The sequence below is a fragment of the Misgurnus anguillicaudatus genome, chromosome 24 (genome assembly GCF_027580225.2).
Source record: "Misgurnus anguillicaudatus chromosome 24, ASM2758022v2, whole genome shotgun sequence".
In the NCBI taxonomy this organism is placed as follows: Eukaryota; Metazoa; Chordata; class Actinopteri; order Cypriniformes; family Cobitidae; genus Misgurnus; species Misgurnus anguillicaudatus.
The window spans coordinates 17,681,272-17,698,279 of record NC_073360.2 but is presented as its reverse complement, the minus strand read 5'-3'; the positions used below and the strand labels follow the sequence as shown (position 1 = coordinate 17,698,279).

General features: G+C 37.3%; 1 protein-coding gene and 1 long non-coding RNA gene across 8 annotated transcripts in view; one reads left to right on the top strand and one right to left on the bottom strand.

Moving 5' to 3' along the window:
* Positions 1-17,008, bottom strand: part of LOC129437897 (uncharacterized) — a 72,259-nt gene that overhangs the window by 33,197 nt on the left and 22,054 nt on the right. The window lies entirely within an intron of this gene.
* Positions 1-17,008, top strand: part of igsf9ba (immunoglobulin superfamily, member 9Ba) — an 88,735-nt gene that overhangs the window by 59,002 nt on the left and 12,725 nt on the right. For all 7 annotated transcript variants that reach the window (XR_008642394.2, XM_055196281.2, XM_055196284.2 and 4 more), the window contains exons 6-12: positions 6,297-6,438; positions 8,533-8,678; positions 9,585-9,727; positions 9,837-9,977; positions 11,366-11,485; positions 11,578-11,728; positions 14,445-14,568. Coding sequence is in view for 6 of the 7 variants with exons in the window: in XM_055196281.2 (XP_055052256.1) it covers positions 6,297-6,438; positions 8,533-8,678; positions 9,585-9,727; positions 9,837-9,977; positions 11,366-11,485; positions 11,578-11,728; positions 14,445-14,568 (967 nt within the window). In the remaining variant the exon portion in view is untranslated. The remainder of the gene's footprint in view (positions 1-6,296; positions 6,439-8,532; positions 8,679-9,584; positions 9,728-9,836; positions 9,978-11,365; positions 11,486-11,577; positions 11,729-14,444; positions 14,569-17,008) is intronic.

The window sequence follows — 17,008 nt, the reverse complement described above, 5'->3', positions numbered from 1 at the left end:
TATTCGTTTACATCTATACAGTCTATGTTGTAAACTTGAAGTTTTATAGTTCCTTGGCTATAGCATGGTTATGCAGTTAGTGTAAACACACATGTGGTTTAATGTGTTCGAACAGCCACACGCCGTCTCTCCGCCCATTTATGTAATCTGAGGTACTGAGATAAATGTTTTTCATCTTTTCTGACCTCTAACGTAGCACAAACACACGGTGACAGCGCTATTTTTAGCCTTTCATTGATAAAACGCCGCTGATCTGCGCGTCGTTCGTTTCATTTTACAAGCGTGTGAAAGTTGTGCGATCTTATTTCACCAATATCAGAGAAAGCTTTTACATATACACTGACATGTAACGTTTACTTAAAACATAAGGATTGGACTCTGACATATTAGTTTCGCGTCCATTTAAACTTGTCATTACTCCCGCTCATGATTAAAATGACAGGAGAGGAACTCGTCCACAGACCATCTCCTCAGTAATCTGGAAAGAAGCGGTCGAAAATGGACAAAAGAGACGGATTTAAACACCAAGTGTAAACGTAATGTCTCTCTCTCGTCCACTTGTGATCTGATCGACGAAAACACATCTAAATACCAAGTGTAACAGCCCCTGTGACATTTTTCCTCGTGTGGATGAAAAAGGAGTGTCTAAGCTACGTTTATGGTTGCTTTTTGTATGTGATTTTAAGCGGACATATCATGACAATCAGACTTTTTACATGTTTACCATAAATCTGTGTGCTTTGACGGATCACAGGCAAAGGACAATGCAAATTGTTCATTTTTTTTCATTGCTTTTGCTTTAGCTACTGGAAGCCATGTTAACCTTGGCATGACAGGGCCACCGTACTAGTTAAAACGCATTCCGAATGGGGGGGGGGCTAGAAAGTAATAATCAGTTGGTTGTCATATAGAGTTTTACCGCTAGATGGGAGTAGATCCTACACAGTGGGGCTTAAATGTATTTGTAGAAATTTATGTCATCTGTGAAAGGCGTAGGACCAAAAAATTTTCAACCAATCATAGATCTCGGTCCGAACGGACGTTTCCTTTTTTGTCCCTCATACTTAAGCGTAATTTGAATGCCATCGCGCAGGTTCTTCACGCAGACACCATACGTCATTGGCGCGTTTACGTGCGCTCACCTCACGTCTGTAAACAGAGGGAGAATGGCAAACTTTTCTGCTGAATTGACAACCTGCACAGGAGCCACAAAACGAAAGACATCTTTTATAACAACAACAGCAAAAACTGCCTGGATCAACAAAGAGCAAAACCCCAAATGAACATCGGTAACTTTACTGCTTTACCACGAGATGCAAACAGCTACAGGAGGCAAAGAGTCTGAAAGGGTCGTTGCACTGTTTATTTTGGTATGGTAGGTACGCGATATGTTTGTATTGAGATGGATTCAGATATTCTACTTTGATGAAACATTGTGTGAAATTTGTGCTGTTTACGGATTAGCATAACAATATAGTTACTACGTCTACACAACCGAACGTGAAAACTAATTCTGATGTAAACCAGTTGTTTATGTTGGTTATTTTGGAAGTGTTATTCATTCATTATTCAATAACTATGTACAGGCTTATGATGTTTGATTGCGTTGTAATAATAAACAGTAAGACTTCAGATATAAAAACGGAGACTGATAAAGTAGTGTTTTATCATTAAAATCTCATAACTCCTATTCATTTAATACAGTGTTTCTCAAACTTTTTCAGCCCAAGGACCACTTTATCTTCCAATTTTTTTCTTAGGACCACCTAACAGGATCCCACTCTAACACGCCACCAAAAAACAACAAAATAGGAAGGATAAGCTAAGTTTAAGTTTAATATGCAACTGTTTCAAGTCAAAAACTAATTTTTTAAAAACAAATGCAATGCTATGTTCAGAAATTATTAACTGAATTTTATTTCATTTGAAAAAGTAAACGTGAAATAAGTTGCAGCTTAATATGAACAACAAACTGCCCATGTGAAAAAAAATGCAATTAAACAAACTATAACAGCCTAGGTCCCACTTAATGTCATTCCAAAGAGCCATTAGTTTAAAACTGAGGTGGTGGGTATATGAAGTCTATGGTTGTAACTATGGTAACAATAAAATGCTGGAAAAAAAATGTTCCCCTTAATGTCCAAAATCACTGAAATTACAGGGATTTTACACACGAAACAAAAACTAGTACATTACAAAACTAATAGATCTGTGGATTTTTAGCTGCTTTTAGTTGACGCTTGATTTTTTATTTTGACTCCTCTTTGGTTTAGCCAACCGATCAATTTTTACGTTATTAAAACAGAAAGGCAAGAACTGATATCACAGTTTTGCAAGTGCATTAAAAATCTACTTAAATAAGTGACGATTGTATAAACACTTGCCTAGTTTAGGTCATCTTTTGGCAGACCACTAGGGGGGTTTGGCAGACCACTAGTGGTCCGCGGACCACACTTTGAGAATTACTGATTTAATAGAATGTTTGGGCATACCAATGTTGCGGTGGCTTCACAATTGTGATGTCATGTGCAATCCAGTCATTTATATAGATCAGTGACTAGAACTTGTTTTGAATTGGGTGACAACAGAATTGCAGTTTAAATGCTCTGCACTTCTATGATTTCACATAAATAAACATATGAAATCAGAATTAAAAACTATTGGTATATATCATTATCGGCAGATGTCATTCTAATAAATCAAATATTGGTATTGGCACAAAAATTTTGTATCGGTGCATCCCTAATTCTAAAGTCTGCAACCAAAAGTTATACATTTCTTAATGAACTTAAATACTCATATTATTCGTAGATCAAATCATAGCTGCGCTATTCACATAAACTAAATCGTTCTGTTCTCTTACTGTATGTTAACAATCATCTCATTTGATTAAATTTTTATTTCTCTTTTATATTACTTCATATTTAATAATACTTAATTTTTTATTTCTCTTGTATAAAATAGCTCAGTGGTAGAGCATTGCGTTACTAGCGCAAAAGGTCATGGGTTCAAACCCAGGGAACACTAATAAAATATTATACCTTGTAATGCACTGTAAGTCACTTTGGATAAAAGCGTCTGCAAAGTGCTTAAATAATGTTCTCTTGAGATTTCAGAAACACAGGGAAATCAAGAAATCGGCTGTCAGAATACTTGACCTTGAGATGGCCAGCTACACTGGTTCTTCAGCAGCATTTAGTGTCAATACCCAATGCTGCTGATCTGACAAAACAAATATCGGACCTGTCCTGTACAGTTTGACTGACGTGACACAAATCAGTTTGACGTGCGTGCGTGTCAGTTTCACGTGGAAACAGAATAATTCTTATTCGCTGTGAATCGGCACATGTGGCTATAGTACCACAGTCTCTCCTCGCATGGCCTTAGCATTAGTATCAAATGATGAAGTGGTTCAGTTTATTATTCGTGGACCGTTTACAGCATGACAGCAAACATGAGGAAGCTGCGTATCGCTGGCTTTGTGGCTTTCACTGCAGTCAGATTTATGGCACTGGAGCGTGGCCGTGAATACATAACACAGCGCGCTAACCTGCAGCCTTTACCGGCAGACACCCGAGAGTTTAGAGGACACGTGCGATTACAGGTCACCTATTCCACCTTTACAGGAAAACCGGCTTATTTGAAATTACATTATACATTTACATCACATCACCTACAATGAATTATGTACCCTTGGAATTGAACTCATGACCTTTTGCGCTGCGAATGCAATGCTGTACCAACTAAGCTACAGGAACTAAATTAAGACTCTGCGCTGCACTAAGTATTAAATTATATGTTTGTGATCATTTTAGTACAGTTATGTAACTAAAACATACTGTGAGTATTAAAAAATATGGGATGAGCTCTTTAATAAGCTCCGCCCAAATTTCTTATTTGCATAATAAAGCAAATTCTGGGGGTCTTTAAAAAGAAAGCCAAAATTGCTTACACCCTTTTAAGCCTTTTCAGAGCAAAAACATCAAGATGTATATAATTAAATGGAATAAGATATTTCTCATTCCTACCTGGTATATAGAGCTTCAGTCGGAGTGATTCACAATCTGCTGTTGTCTGTGCACCAACGAGTCAGATGGAGAAGCATATGAGCTTCGCCGAGCCAAAATTGCCTTGGCCACGGGCTGTTTTGTTTAGTAAACTAGCAATATTGTTTTTACAAAAAGCAATATTCTCATGAAGCCACTGGAGAGACACTCCAGTTAGAACCTGCTTCAATAACACCAGCGCTGTGGATATTTTTAGACGCTTTCAAGCAATGCCTTTCGTGATATCATTTTAATAAGCAATGCCGCGTTGCTCTCATTAGGCCCCTCATATGCAGCGTCATTTACTGCACATTAGCCACATATATTCTCACTTTAATGTGTGGACTACACTACGAGTTTCCAGGTATTTTATAGCTAGTCACAGGGTTGGTTACGCTACCGTGATATATCTTTCTGCACAGCACCTCCACATCTCACACCGGTCACAGTGTCAGGCCAGTACACCTGTCTACCCGCACGTCTCATTAAGAGTCTATTGGTAATTTTAGTGATGGTCTCATATGGGTAGGATGATATTCTCAGTGGGTCTTGGCCTTTAGTGGACAAGTTTATATACACAGTGAAGAACTGGGATAATTGGAGGTAATCCACACCTCCTCTGTGCATGGGGAAATGTGGAATAAACAGAATGGATCGGAAGCTAAGCAGCCAGGAAAACAGTGTTTGTAAATAAATGTTTAAAGGGTACCCTGACTATAAACACATATGGCTTAACAGATTACTACTGGGATTGGCTATGAATGTGAAATTAAAAACAAATGTCATAGTTTTAATTAAAAAAAACTGTTTCACTCAGATGCCGCCATTTTGTTCACAATAAATGACGTCAAATGGTTGCAATCAAAACGCGTCCTATTAATTCTAAAGCGAGGTAAACAAGTCTTCAAACAGTAGATTGTAAAATGATGTAAACAGAAGATTAGAGTTATAAATGCACACAGACAGTAGGTGGTGGTATGTGGTATTGACTCCTGCATAACATAAAAAATACAAGCACTTTAACTTCTTCTACTTAGCCCTTTCGATATGAACCGAAGAGTAACATAAATGATGAACAAAACGGAAAACATACAAATGAAAGATGATTCAAATAAATATGATCTGAGAGGTAAAAAGGTGGGAGTGGGGAGTAAAGCATTCGCACATGAAAAACTATACCAGATGCCGTAATAACCATTACACGTCATTGACGCAGAATGCACTATGCGCGAAACATAACGGCGGCCTTCATAGTAGTGGTGGGCGATATGACCAAAGTTTTATATCACGATAGGATTCATTTTATATCATGGTAACAATATGTATCACGATAGAGTTTTTATCTTTTAATAAAGTTTTTATGTTATTAAAATATTTAATGCCATAGAATTTTCATAATTCTCACAAAAACCTTATACAAGCATAAAAAAGAAGAAAAAAAACAACAACAAACAAAACTCAAGCTGACTGAAAATAAACAATCAGTGATGTACATTATATATCTTATTAGTTAGAAAAGTGATTTAGTCAAGAGCAGTGAGAGATTTGTATGAGTGACAGACAGAAGCAAAATTAGGTAACTTCCCCTTTAAGACCAAAGTCCGGATCCAATATAATGTAACACATGCATTTTCTCTTTTAGCTGTTTACTTTCTCTTTACTTGCAAAGATGAGAATTTGTGTATTTGTGTATAAAGCAGCTTTTTGTTTTTGAGTTGTTGTGTTTGATGAAGTTTTCTGTTAAATAATGCAGTGTCCCTCCCACGGTACACTGGAATCATAAAAAATGCTGATGCTGGCTGGCAACTTAAAAAATATACTGCAGGGAAAGAGTTAACATCCATGCCTGTGCAAAGTAATCTCTAATTTTTCAATTCATGACCAGAAAAGAAGTAAATCTGGTTATATTTTAAACAGCTTGTCACAGATGTGATACATATTAGGGTAAAAACAACCTGTATTAACCATCTGTCTTCAATAAAAATCTGTCTACAGTAGGTTCTCGTTTTCCTTAAGTCATTTTTTGTGATTTACTGTTTTCTACATACAATTAGCCTACATAATGTAAAGAAAATTCTGTGAAAATATAACCTTGATATCTTTAACATTAACTGATTAAGGTCAATGTAAAAGATTGAAATCAATGACTGAAATCAAACTAATATCCTAATTTCATTATTAGATCATGAGACTTCTTAGACAGGCTCACATATAAGCGTCTATATATAATGCAAAATTCTGTCTCCCCAGGTCCTCCTTACATCGTATCACCACCTGAGAACATCACTGTTAACATATCCCAGAATGCCCAATTCACGTGCCAAGCAGAGGCGTATCCTGGCAACCTGACCTACACCTGGTTCTGGGAGGAGGACAACGTCTACTTCAAGAAGTAAAGTTATGATCGAGTTCACTACTGTGTCAAAGTCTCAAAAAACATACACTGTTGTCCTGTGTGTGTGTGTGTGTGTGTCTGGCACACTCTGTAGTTCAGATTAGAGCTGTATATATTTTTAGAGCCAGAATCCGTGAATCTCAGGCCCTCTACAGCTGCATTAGGGCGGATGATAGGGTAGTGACGCGGAGGCACACACAGCAGGTTTTTATGCCGGGATGGGAACATCTTGTGACACTGTGCTTGTGTCATCACATGCCTAAAAAAACATGCTGATCATCTGAAGCTGAGCCAGGAGCTGCTCTGAAGTGTGGCCGTATTAAGCCTCTATACGCAGGACTATGGTCTGTTCCCATTCTATGGACACAGTCCAGATAAGTGTTTCGAAATACAGCTTCCTGTACTATTCAACGGAAGGATATTCACAGGAACATTTAGACTTCCGGCCAATATACTGTTGGACTTTATTTGAGAGGGAGCCAAAAAGTGCTGTTTTCATGTGTATACCCTTAAATGCAAATGAGCTGATTCATGTGAATACAGTCTGAGACAATGGTATCTTTAGCCACATCAGTGCAAAAATATTCTAACAAACACATTTAGAAAAGCTGCCTTTTGGGTAAAATTAACTAGTCAGCCATTGACCGTGGACAGGGCTTTGTTTATGTGACATCACATTAACAAAAGAATCAAAACAGTCTATGTTCAATGAGACTGCTTTGGTTTAATGGGTATTAAAGGAGGAGTGGGTGGATTTATTTTTTCATTGAAGGGTGGTTGTATTCACACACTGCCAACACACATTTATGTCCAAACACCTTGTAAAAGTAGATTTTATATAAAAGGGGCCCTTTAATATCCTAAAAAGTGTTAACATCCACCTCGACATGCAAGTTTGCATATTCGCCAATACATTTAGCTACCATTGAAGGTGCAGTGTGTAAATTTTAGCGGCATCTAGTGGTAAGTTTGCGAATTGCAACCAACGGCTCAGTCCACTGCTCACCCCTCGCTTTTGAAACGCATGGAGAAGCTACAGTAGCCGCCACCGGAAAAACATGTTATCGTCAGAGACAACTTAGTTAAAAAAGTTTGTCCGTTAAGGGCTTCTGTAGAAGCATGGCTGCACAAAATGGCGACTTCCACGTAAGGAAACCCTCAGTGTATGTAGATAAAAACGTCTCATTCTAAGATAATTAAAACAAAAAGGTTCAATATAAAAAGGTCTTTATACACCCCTGATAATATAGTTTTGTATATTATTTTGCATTTCTGTCAAGAGATCCTTCTAAAAATTACACGCTGCACCTTTAAAGGGAAAGTTCACCCAAAAATGATTTCCTGGCCCCCATGTTGTTTTCCTACTATGGAGGTCAATGGGTACTGTTAATATCTTCTTAGTTTTATTCTGAAGTTCTTACATCTTCTAAAGTTATGTATAGTATGTTGATTATATACTTTTCTGTTTTCAAGTATAAGTTTAAATGGATTTTACAAACTTGAAGAGGACATATCATGAAAATCTGACTTTTCTATGTTTAAGTGCTATAATTGGGTCCCCAGTGCTTCTATCAACTTTGGAAATGTGTACAAGATCAACCCAGTAACTTAGTTTTGGTAAACCAGTCTTTGCAAGCATGTGAAAAAATAGCTAATTGAAATTTGGCTCCCCTTGTGATGTCAGAAGGGGATAATACCGCCCTTAATCTGCACTATCCAACCACAGCACTGCCATTTAGTGCAGAGTTCAGCTCATTTGCATGTTAAAGGACACACCCAAAAACGGCACATTTTTGCTCACACCTACAAAGTGGCAATTTTAACATGTTTTAAAAAAATATCTAAATGGTATTTTGAGCTAAAACTTCACATATGTACTCAAAGATTTATTTAACGTCTTAGAAAAGTCTTGTAAAAAAGTCCCCTTTAAAGCATTACTGTATCACATTAAAATATTACATTATTTAGTAACTTACTGCATATCACGTTCTCTTTAATGTTGTGCAAAAATTATACTCCAGTTCTTCTTCTTCCTATAATCATATTTAATAATATTTCTCAAACAAATCATCATTCTTCTCTTCCCTGCAGTGATCTGAAGCTCCGTGTACGCATCTTTGTCGATGGAACCCTCATCATCTACCGAGTGAAGCCAGAGGATGCTGGGAAATACACCTGCAGTCCCAGTAACAGTCTGGGCATCTCCCCCTCAGCTTCAGCGTACCTGACCGTGCAATGTGAGTTAAACAACAGCCTGCAGCACCAGCCTGAAATCTCAACCTGTCCACTTGTCTTGGAAGTGTTTTAGGTTAAGTATGCTGCCATTAGAGCGGGTAATTGGTGTCTGTCACGTACAGGGACGGAGCTATTTACACCCTTATGAGATGTCGTGGTGGCTGCCAGGCATCCGAGATATTCGAGTTGCGACTCTCTCTGGAGCATTTGAGCGTTCGCTTCCATCTGCACAAGGGATGGTGCTGCAGGATGTAGCCACGAGTCTAAGCTGCCTTTACAGCCATTTGTTTGTCAATCTGTCTGTCTGTCTGTCTATGCTAAGATCTGAAAAGAAAGATCCTGTGAATATGTATTCGTTTGTAATGTAAAGAGTCAAACCCATGGCCTTGACATGGATTGCACCATGCTCTTGTTGAGCTACAGGAACTACATAGATTTTGGCAACATGTCTCTGTGATCCACTACAGCATCATAACAGGAAGGAGATCAAGGGGTGACAGAGGGTTTTAATGAATTAAATTAGGGATGATGTTCATATATCTGAAAATATAAAGATGAGTTTTAGGAAGCTGTGTTATATTCAGTCTTATGCAGAAGAGATGGCTCATTAGCAGCCTTTGTGTCTGCACCTCCGGGGTTGTGCTTCATCAGTCCGCGACACCCCAAGGCTGCTTCAGGTGATAAAACATCACAGGAAAGAGCTTTAAATAACATTTACACTTGTATGACCTAACTTACATAATTTGCTCTAACGCAAAATATTTAGACTTTAAAGTAGTCAGCCAACATCAAAATGCCAAAGTTGTATTAACCACTTGTTTACAGTATAGACAGACGACAATATGTGTTGGGTGAGCTGTAGCACATCCTATAGTGTCACTCATGTTTTTTGTTTTTGCTCTTCACAGACCCTGCCCGTGTTCTGAACATGCCACCTGTCATCTACGCCCCAAGAAAATTACCCGGAATCATTCGCTGCCCAGTGGATGCCAACCCCCCGGTTACATCAGTCAGATGGGAGAAAGATGGATACCCCTTAAGAATCGAAAAGGTTAGTTATCTGTTGACTTCTGATATCTGAAATGTCAGGACCCTTGACTGTCAATACAAGCTATAACGCACTACACATCACTGATTGTGTTCTTCTGCTTCTGTCATAGTATCCTGGATGGAGCCAAATGGCAGATGGAAGCATTCGGGTGGCAGAGGTCACTGAAGACTCCCTTGGCACTTACACCTGTGTGCCTTACAATGTCCTAGGTACCATGGGACAGTCCCCTCCGGCCACTCTGGTGCTAAAGGTCAGTCAGTGTAGTACTTACAGTGAGGAAAATAAGTATTTGAACACACTGCTATTTTGCAAGTTCTCCTACTTAGAAATCATGGACGGGTCTGAAATTGTCATCGTAGGTGCATGTCCACTGTGAGAGACATAATCTAAAAAAAACCCAGAAATCACAATCTATGATTTTTTTAACTATTTTTTTTGTATGATACAGCTGCAAATAAGTATTTGAAAACCTGAGATAGTCAATGTTAATATTTGGTCCAGTAGCTTTTGTTTGCAATTACAAAGGTCAAAAGTTTCCGTAGTTTTCACCAGGTTTGCACACACCGCACTCCTCCACACAGATCTTCTCTAGATCAGTCAGGTTTCTGGCCTGTTGCTGAGAAACAGAGTTTGAGCTTCCTCCAAAGATTCTCTATTGGGTTTAGGTCTGGACACTGGCTAGGGCATGCCATCATACAAATAAATAGTTTAAAAGTCATATAATCATAATCATGGATTTTTTTCTGACTCGATGTAGTCCAGATATGAGTAACTCACTTCTAGTCAAAACTAGACTTGAATTTTTGGTCCATGTCGTCTTTGCCAAAATAACTTGGGAGATGTATGAAATTCCATCATGTAAGCAAAGTCAACAGTGATTACAAGGTTTTTGGTTTCATTTATTATTATTATTTTTTTTTTTTTGAGCTGTGGTAAGACTTATATTAACTCATTCCCCACCAGCCATTCTTTGAAAAGTTGGCCACCAGCTTTTTTGTGATTTTCACAAAAGTTTAATGCCTTCCAGGAAAATGTTCTTCTAAAAAGATATAAACATACAAATATATCAAATAAAAGAACAGACCCTCTCCTTTCAAACAAACAAACTAAATAGGAAAAAAGATTCATTGTATCTATATTTTTTTTCTGCTTATAAAATATAAAAAACTAAACTTGCAGCGATTTTTGTGTGAGCATATCAGTGAACACCCCTGACCACTCGGTGAGTTTCAAGTCTTTGTAAACGAAAGTTTAATGCATTTTAGGAAGGATTGTTCCAGTGCACCTATACAGCCATTGTAGAGGTGGGAGGTGATAGAACAAACACCTGAAAATTCTCGGGACAGCATCATATGTCCAAATTTCAGTCAAAACCGTTCTATTTCATCATAAACAATCTGAAAACAGGGCTTTAAGTGTAAAATACCAAACTTGTCCTTTAAACTCAAAATTATTTGCAGCGATAGTATGTCTTTCTTCCTAAGTGGGTAATATCTTGAGAAATCATTTGCTTGATGAACTATAAAAACTTTTAGAACTAAAAAAACCTCTAAAACAAAATGCTAAATAATTAAACTGTATAATATTGACTTGGTATGTGGTTGATGAAGTATATTTTAAATAATCATGTGACCATAGGACCCCCCTTACTTCAACGTGAGGCCCGGTGGGGAGTATCGTCAGGAGGCAGGGAGAGAGCTGGTCATTCCCTGCGCCGCTTCTGGGGATCCTGAGATCCCAACCATTGTATGGAGAAAGGTAGACCCACCACGACTTTAGAAACTAATGTTTATCCCTTCGGTATATATGATAGTTTCATATGAGCAATCTGTTTATTCTGTTTCATCGAGGTTGGGAAGCCCAGCCGAAGCAAGCATAACATCTTGCCCAGTGGTAGCTTACAGTTTGTGTCTCTGAGCAAAGAAGATCACGGGGAGTGGGAATGTGTCGCCACCAATGTAGTAACAAGCATCACTGCCAACACACGCCTTTTTGTAATAGGTAAATCATTCTCAAGTTTTTACTTAGGAGAAGACACATGACCTGAAACACGAAACACTGACCTGTTATCTATATAGCATCCTTAGCAATAAATGTAAAAAAGTGTATTGTACTGTATAGCATTAGGGGTTTTTTGGATATAAGAGGTATTTAGCATTTTCTGAGGTCAAATTAGATTATTGTATTAATTGGTTAATCACAAATGTTGTAGCTTTATATATAATAATGTGCCAAATGTTTCCATCTTAATGTTATCAACAGATAAAGTTGAATTTCTCAATATTTTTTAGCCATTGTACATAAAAATGTAAAAATACTACAATTTGTTTTTCTAATTTAAATTACGTTTAGACATATACAGGATAGACTTTATTAACATTTTTGTGCTTACATTTTAATACATTTAAGTACTGACCTATATGGTATTATATACTGTAATGTTTGTTCAAGTATAATGAAAAATGAATGACAGTATTTTATTTTTGTACTGGCAGATATTTTTTGGCATATTTTTAAGGACACAAAATGTGTCAGTTGTGTGATTTCTCAATGGCCTGTAGCTCGCGGTGGCTCTATCTCAGCTGTCACGTCTGTGAGTTTGCCCTCGGATGACAAGTTATGTGTCAGCTTGCGCAGAAGCCCACACTATTTGTTTAGCCATACACTGGTGTCATGACAGTCCAAAGATTTTGTTTAATGAGGGAGTAATTAACAGATCCTCTGCAGCTGTTGCATGCTGATAAGAGATGGGTTACAACTTGAGACCCCTTCCTCTGCTTCCTGCTCTTTTCAGACTGGGTCAGTCTGGACTTAGTGCTTGTTTACTGTCTGGTCAGAAAACGTAAGAATATTAATATTCTGTTCAATTTTCTATAAATCTCAAGTTTAAGTTCATACAGGTACAAAAACAGGTAAACAGACAAATTTCTTGGAATTGAATGACTTATGTTCAGCAACTAAAGGAATAGTTCACCCCAACGTTCTGTCATTTAGTCAATATTGCTGTATTATAATATTTAATATTTTCCTCTACAAACCTCCCAGTTGAAAATCTAGTACACTTCCATAGTATACTTAAAGTGCTTTATTTTCGCACACTAATTTTGTACGTAATATACTAAAAATTTATCTTTAGTACTTCCTAAGATGTTCTTAAGATTATCTAAGTGTACTTCACTGTGCTATTTTGAGACACCATGAATATGAACTAAAATGCACTTTTAACATACTATTTCTGTATTTAAAAATGTATTTAGTTACCACTTGTATTAAACTTGAACTCAACTTTCATACAAAGATGGGTTCAAGTTTACTACAAGTGGTACCTAAATACATTTTTAGCACATTTTAGTTCATACAGTGTCTCAAAATAGCACAGTGAAGTACACTTTAAGAACATCTTAAGAAGTACTAAAGATGAATTTTTAGTATATTAAGTACAAAATTAGTGTGCGAAAATAAAGCACTTTAAGTACATTATGGAAATGTGTACTACTTTTCACCTGGGGCTGTATGACTTTCATCTGTGGGAAACCAAAGGTGAAACTTATTTAAAATATATGACTAGGAAATCTGTTTTTTTTTTTTTTAGATTTTTCGTACTAACACAAGCAACTCGAACATTTTGTTAAACAGTAAAATAACTTTGTGTACTAGTACAGAGAAAGAAAGTCATGCAGGTTTTGAAAGGCATAAGGTTGAGTAAATGACAGATTTTTTTGGGTGAATTATCCCTTTAAGCATTCACATAATTTTATAGCTCTCATTTTGAATCTGGTTTTTGTATAAACATGTTTGATGCTAGCGTTTAAAGGGACACTTCACTTTTTTGAAAATATGCTCATTTTCCAGCTCCCCTAGAGTGCAATATTTGATTTTACTGTTTTGGAATCCATTCAGCTGATCCCTGGGTCTGGCGCTAGCACTTTTAGCATAGCTTAGCATAATCCATTGAATCTGATTAGACCATTAGCATAGCGCTAAAAATTAACCAAAGTGTTTGGATATTTTTCCTATTTAAAACTTGACTCTTCTGTAGTTTCATCGTGTGCTAAGACCGTCAGAAAATTTAAAGTTGCGATTTTCTAGGAAGATATGACTAGGAACTATACTCTCATTCTGGCGTAATAATCAATGACTTTGCTGCCGTAACATGGCTGCAGCAGGCGTAGTGATTTTACGCACTGCCCGAAAATAGTCCCCTGCTATTGAAAGTTACTAAAGGGACTATTTTCAACTGCTGCGTAATATCATTGAGCCTCCTGCAGCCATTTTACAACAGCAAAGTCCTTGATTATTATGCCAGAATGAGAGTATAGCTCCTAGCCATATCTTCCTAGAAAATCGCAACTTTAAATTTTCTGACGGTCTTAGCACACGATGAAACTACAGAAGAGTCAAGTTTTAAATAGGAAAAATATCCAAACACTTTGGTTATTTTCAGGGCGATGCTAATGGTCTAATCAGATTCAATGGATTATGCTAAGCTATGCTAAAAGTGCTACCGCCAGACCCGGAGATCAGCTGAATGGATTCCAAAAAGGTAAAAAGCAAATGTTTAACTCTAGGGGAGCTGGAAAATGAGCATATTTTTTAAAAAAGTGGAGTGTCCCTTTAATTCTTTGTTTTGAAATTTTGGTCAAAGCAAGGCACTAATAGTGATGCCTCCTAAAAACACTATTAATAAAAAACACCACTGGTATACTCTGCGTTTCAGGCACTAGTCCACATGCGCCAACTAATGTCCATGTGTCAGCGTCCACAAGCTCTGCGAACGTTTCCTGGGAACCTGGATATGACGGAGGCTTCGAACAGACGTTTTCCGTCTGGTACGGCCCGGTGTAAGTCAAAAATAGTTTCATCCACGCCTTTTTTTTCCTGAATCTACTCGTGACACACTTGAGTCTATTTCCCCCCGATGTGTTAAAGCGTTTTTCTTACAGCACACCAGTCTTTGCTTCTGGATGCTGGATGGTAAATAAATCAATGGGACTGTTTAAAGTCATTTAATTAACATTTTACTGATTTTCAAAATATGTGATGTTCAAGAGCCGTTCTTGTTTGCAAAGAGGTTATTTGGTTATATTGCTATTAGCTCAAGCTGACAGTGCAGTAAATGGCTTCTGTGAAGTGCTGTGAATAATGTCAGTATGGTGTGCGCCATGCCAAAGTGATCAAATTCAAACATCTAGTCAACGTAATGTGGTCACTTATCATTCTCATGACGCTTCTGTTGGAAACCGATGACACAAAGCCACAGTGAATCACTTATTAAATCTCATTCAATCATTCCCTTACATAATATATTATTTTTTTCTTGAAAAATGTGTCCCTGATGCATAAATATCAGGAAACAAAGAATGTTGTTTCCCCAGCTTTAGAGATCTTAGATATGAGGGCCATCTATAGAGGGTATGCACATGACGTCACCGTCAGCGAGATGGACTGCGGTTACGCCCACTGAGTGGCAAAAGACAGAGCGGCAGCATTTGAGTACAATGTGACATCGACGAAAACGCGTCGAAATGGGAAAAAGCTGTTGTGCAATAGACTGTACTAACAGATTACCAAGAATTTGGAGCTATCGTTTTACAGACTGCCAAAAAACACAGAAAGGAGAAATAAATAGATCGTTCATGTCAAAGTCCACTGACCACAGGTGGGTTGATAAGTTGCTAGAGTCACTATCAAGCAGACGTTTTACTTTCTACTTAAAAGTATTTTTCAAGTATTTGTATTTTATCCGTGTTTTTTTTTTTGGAAAACATACATTGCAAAGCATATTTCATAATTTTTACTCTATTACATTTCATAAATACACATGTTTGTTCTACATTTAATATTTAAGTTCATTAACATACTTTTACTCAAGTAAAAGTACACAATTTTAATGTAATTAGGTATAAAATAAATTTTAATATGCAATATTAAAGAATACACAGTATGATTCTATGCTTTTTAGACTGTAGTGAAGTAATGTTTTTCCCAATACAAACAACCTAATAAAGCACAGATGCTTGGAAAATTTAATTAATGTAACTAAGTATTGTCCACCTCTGCTATCAAGTCCAACTAAATTTATTTTAAGCTGATAATAGTCAGTTTTACTGGCATTTTCGCAGCACCCGCTATGAAAACCAGCCATTTTGTTGAACGTTTGCCACTCAACAGGACGAGTTCCAGCGTGGTCACATGGAAAAGTAACGTCAATGCATACCCTCTATAGGAGTCCTTATTGTACACATTGTTAATATTTAATTTGTTTACTGGTAGAAAGGTTTCTTAAACTGTATTTAGGTTTCAAATTTTGGTAACAAAATATTTACAAAAATAGCAAACCTCGGATAAAGTGAATAAAAAATAAAATGGCTCGTGAAGAAAAAAATTAAATAATAAATATGTACCCACACACATGCATGCCCAAATACTACACCTTTCACAATCTGGCAATTTTATGGCAATTTTATGTGATCAATGCAGAGTGCCTTCTGTGTGAAACACTTCCACATTGATCCTTAGAACTGCTCCCTAGCATTGAGTAACAATGCCGTAAGGGGTGTTGTGTATCGTAGTGATGACCCATGTGTTGTCACAACAATGTAGTTATTTTTCAGCTCTTTGACCAGGGGTTTTAAAGCAACACTAAAGAGTTTTTGCTCTTTGCTCCCCCTACAGGTTAGAAGTGGAATTGTCCATTACCACTGTCGTAAATAATTTAGCCTACTGCAGCATAGCTGGCTCTGATTGGATTGTAGGTCTGCCGTAAAGCAAGTTTTTGTCGTTTTCACTCGAACTACAGGTCCGCGCCCCGATGGTTGGAAACTTCTTTAGAGAGGTTTTGGCCGATAGAGGGCTGCAAAGTGAATGTGAAAGTGCCGTTCACCCTGTTTCGAGTGGATGAACGACTAAAACTTTTTTGGAAACGTTATTTTAAGGTAAAAACAACTCTTTGGTGTTGCTTTAAATGCAGATTAACATTCACAATGACAAAATATCTGCAAACTGGAAAAATGCAAAGGTCAGGAAGGTCCTCACTATCCGCTAAATCTGAAATTATTTGCCTTCTTAATAGAATAATATGTGATGCGCTAGTTTATGATTAAATCGCAATTAAAAAAAGCTGGGGAAAAATTCAGTAACAGTACATTACATTTTAGGTCACGTGTTTTTATGGGATTTTTATAGGATGCGTGTGAACGCACAGATTCACCGGCAGTGTAAATAAACCAAAATCAAACGTCACATTATCTGTGTATTTTCCGAAATCTGTGTGTGAGAATG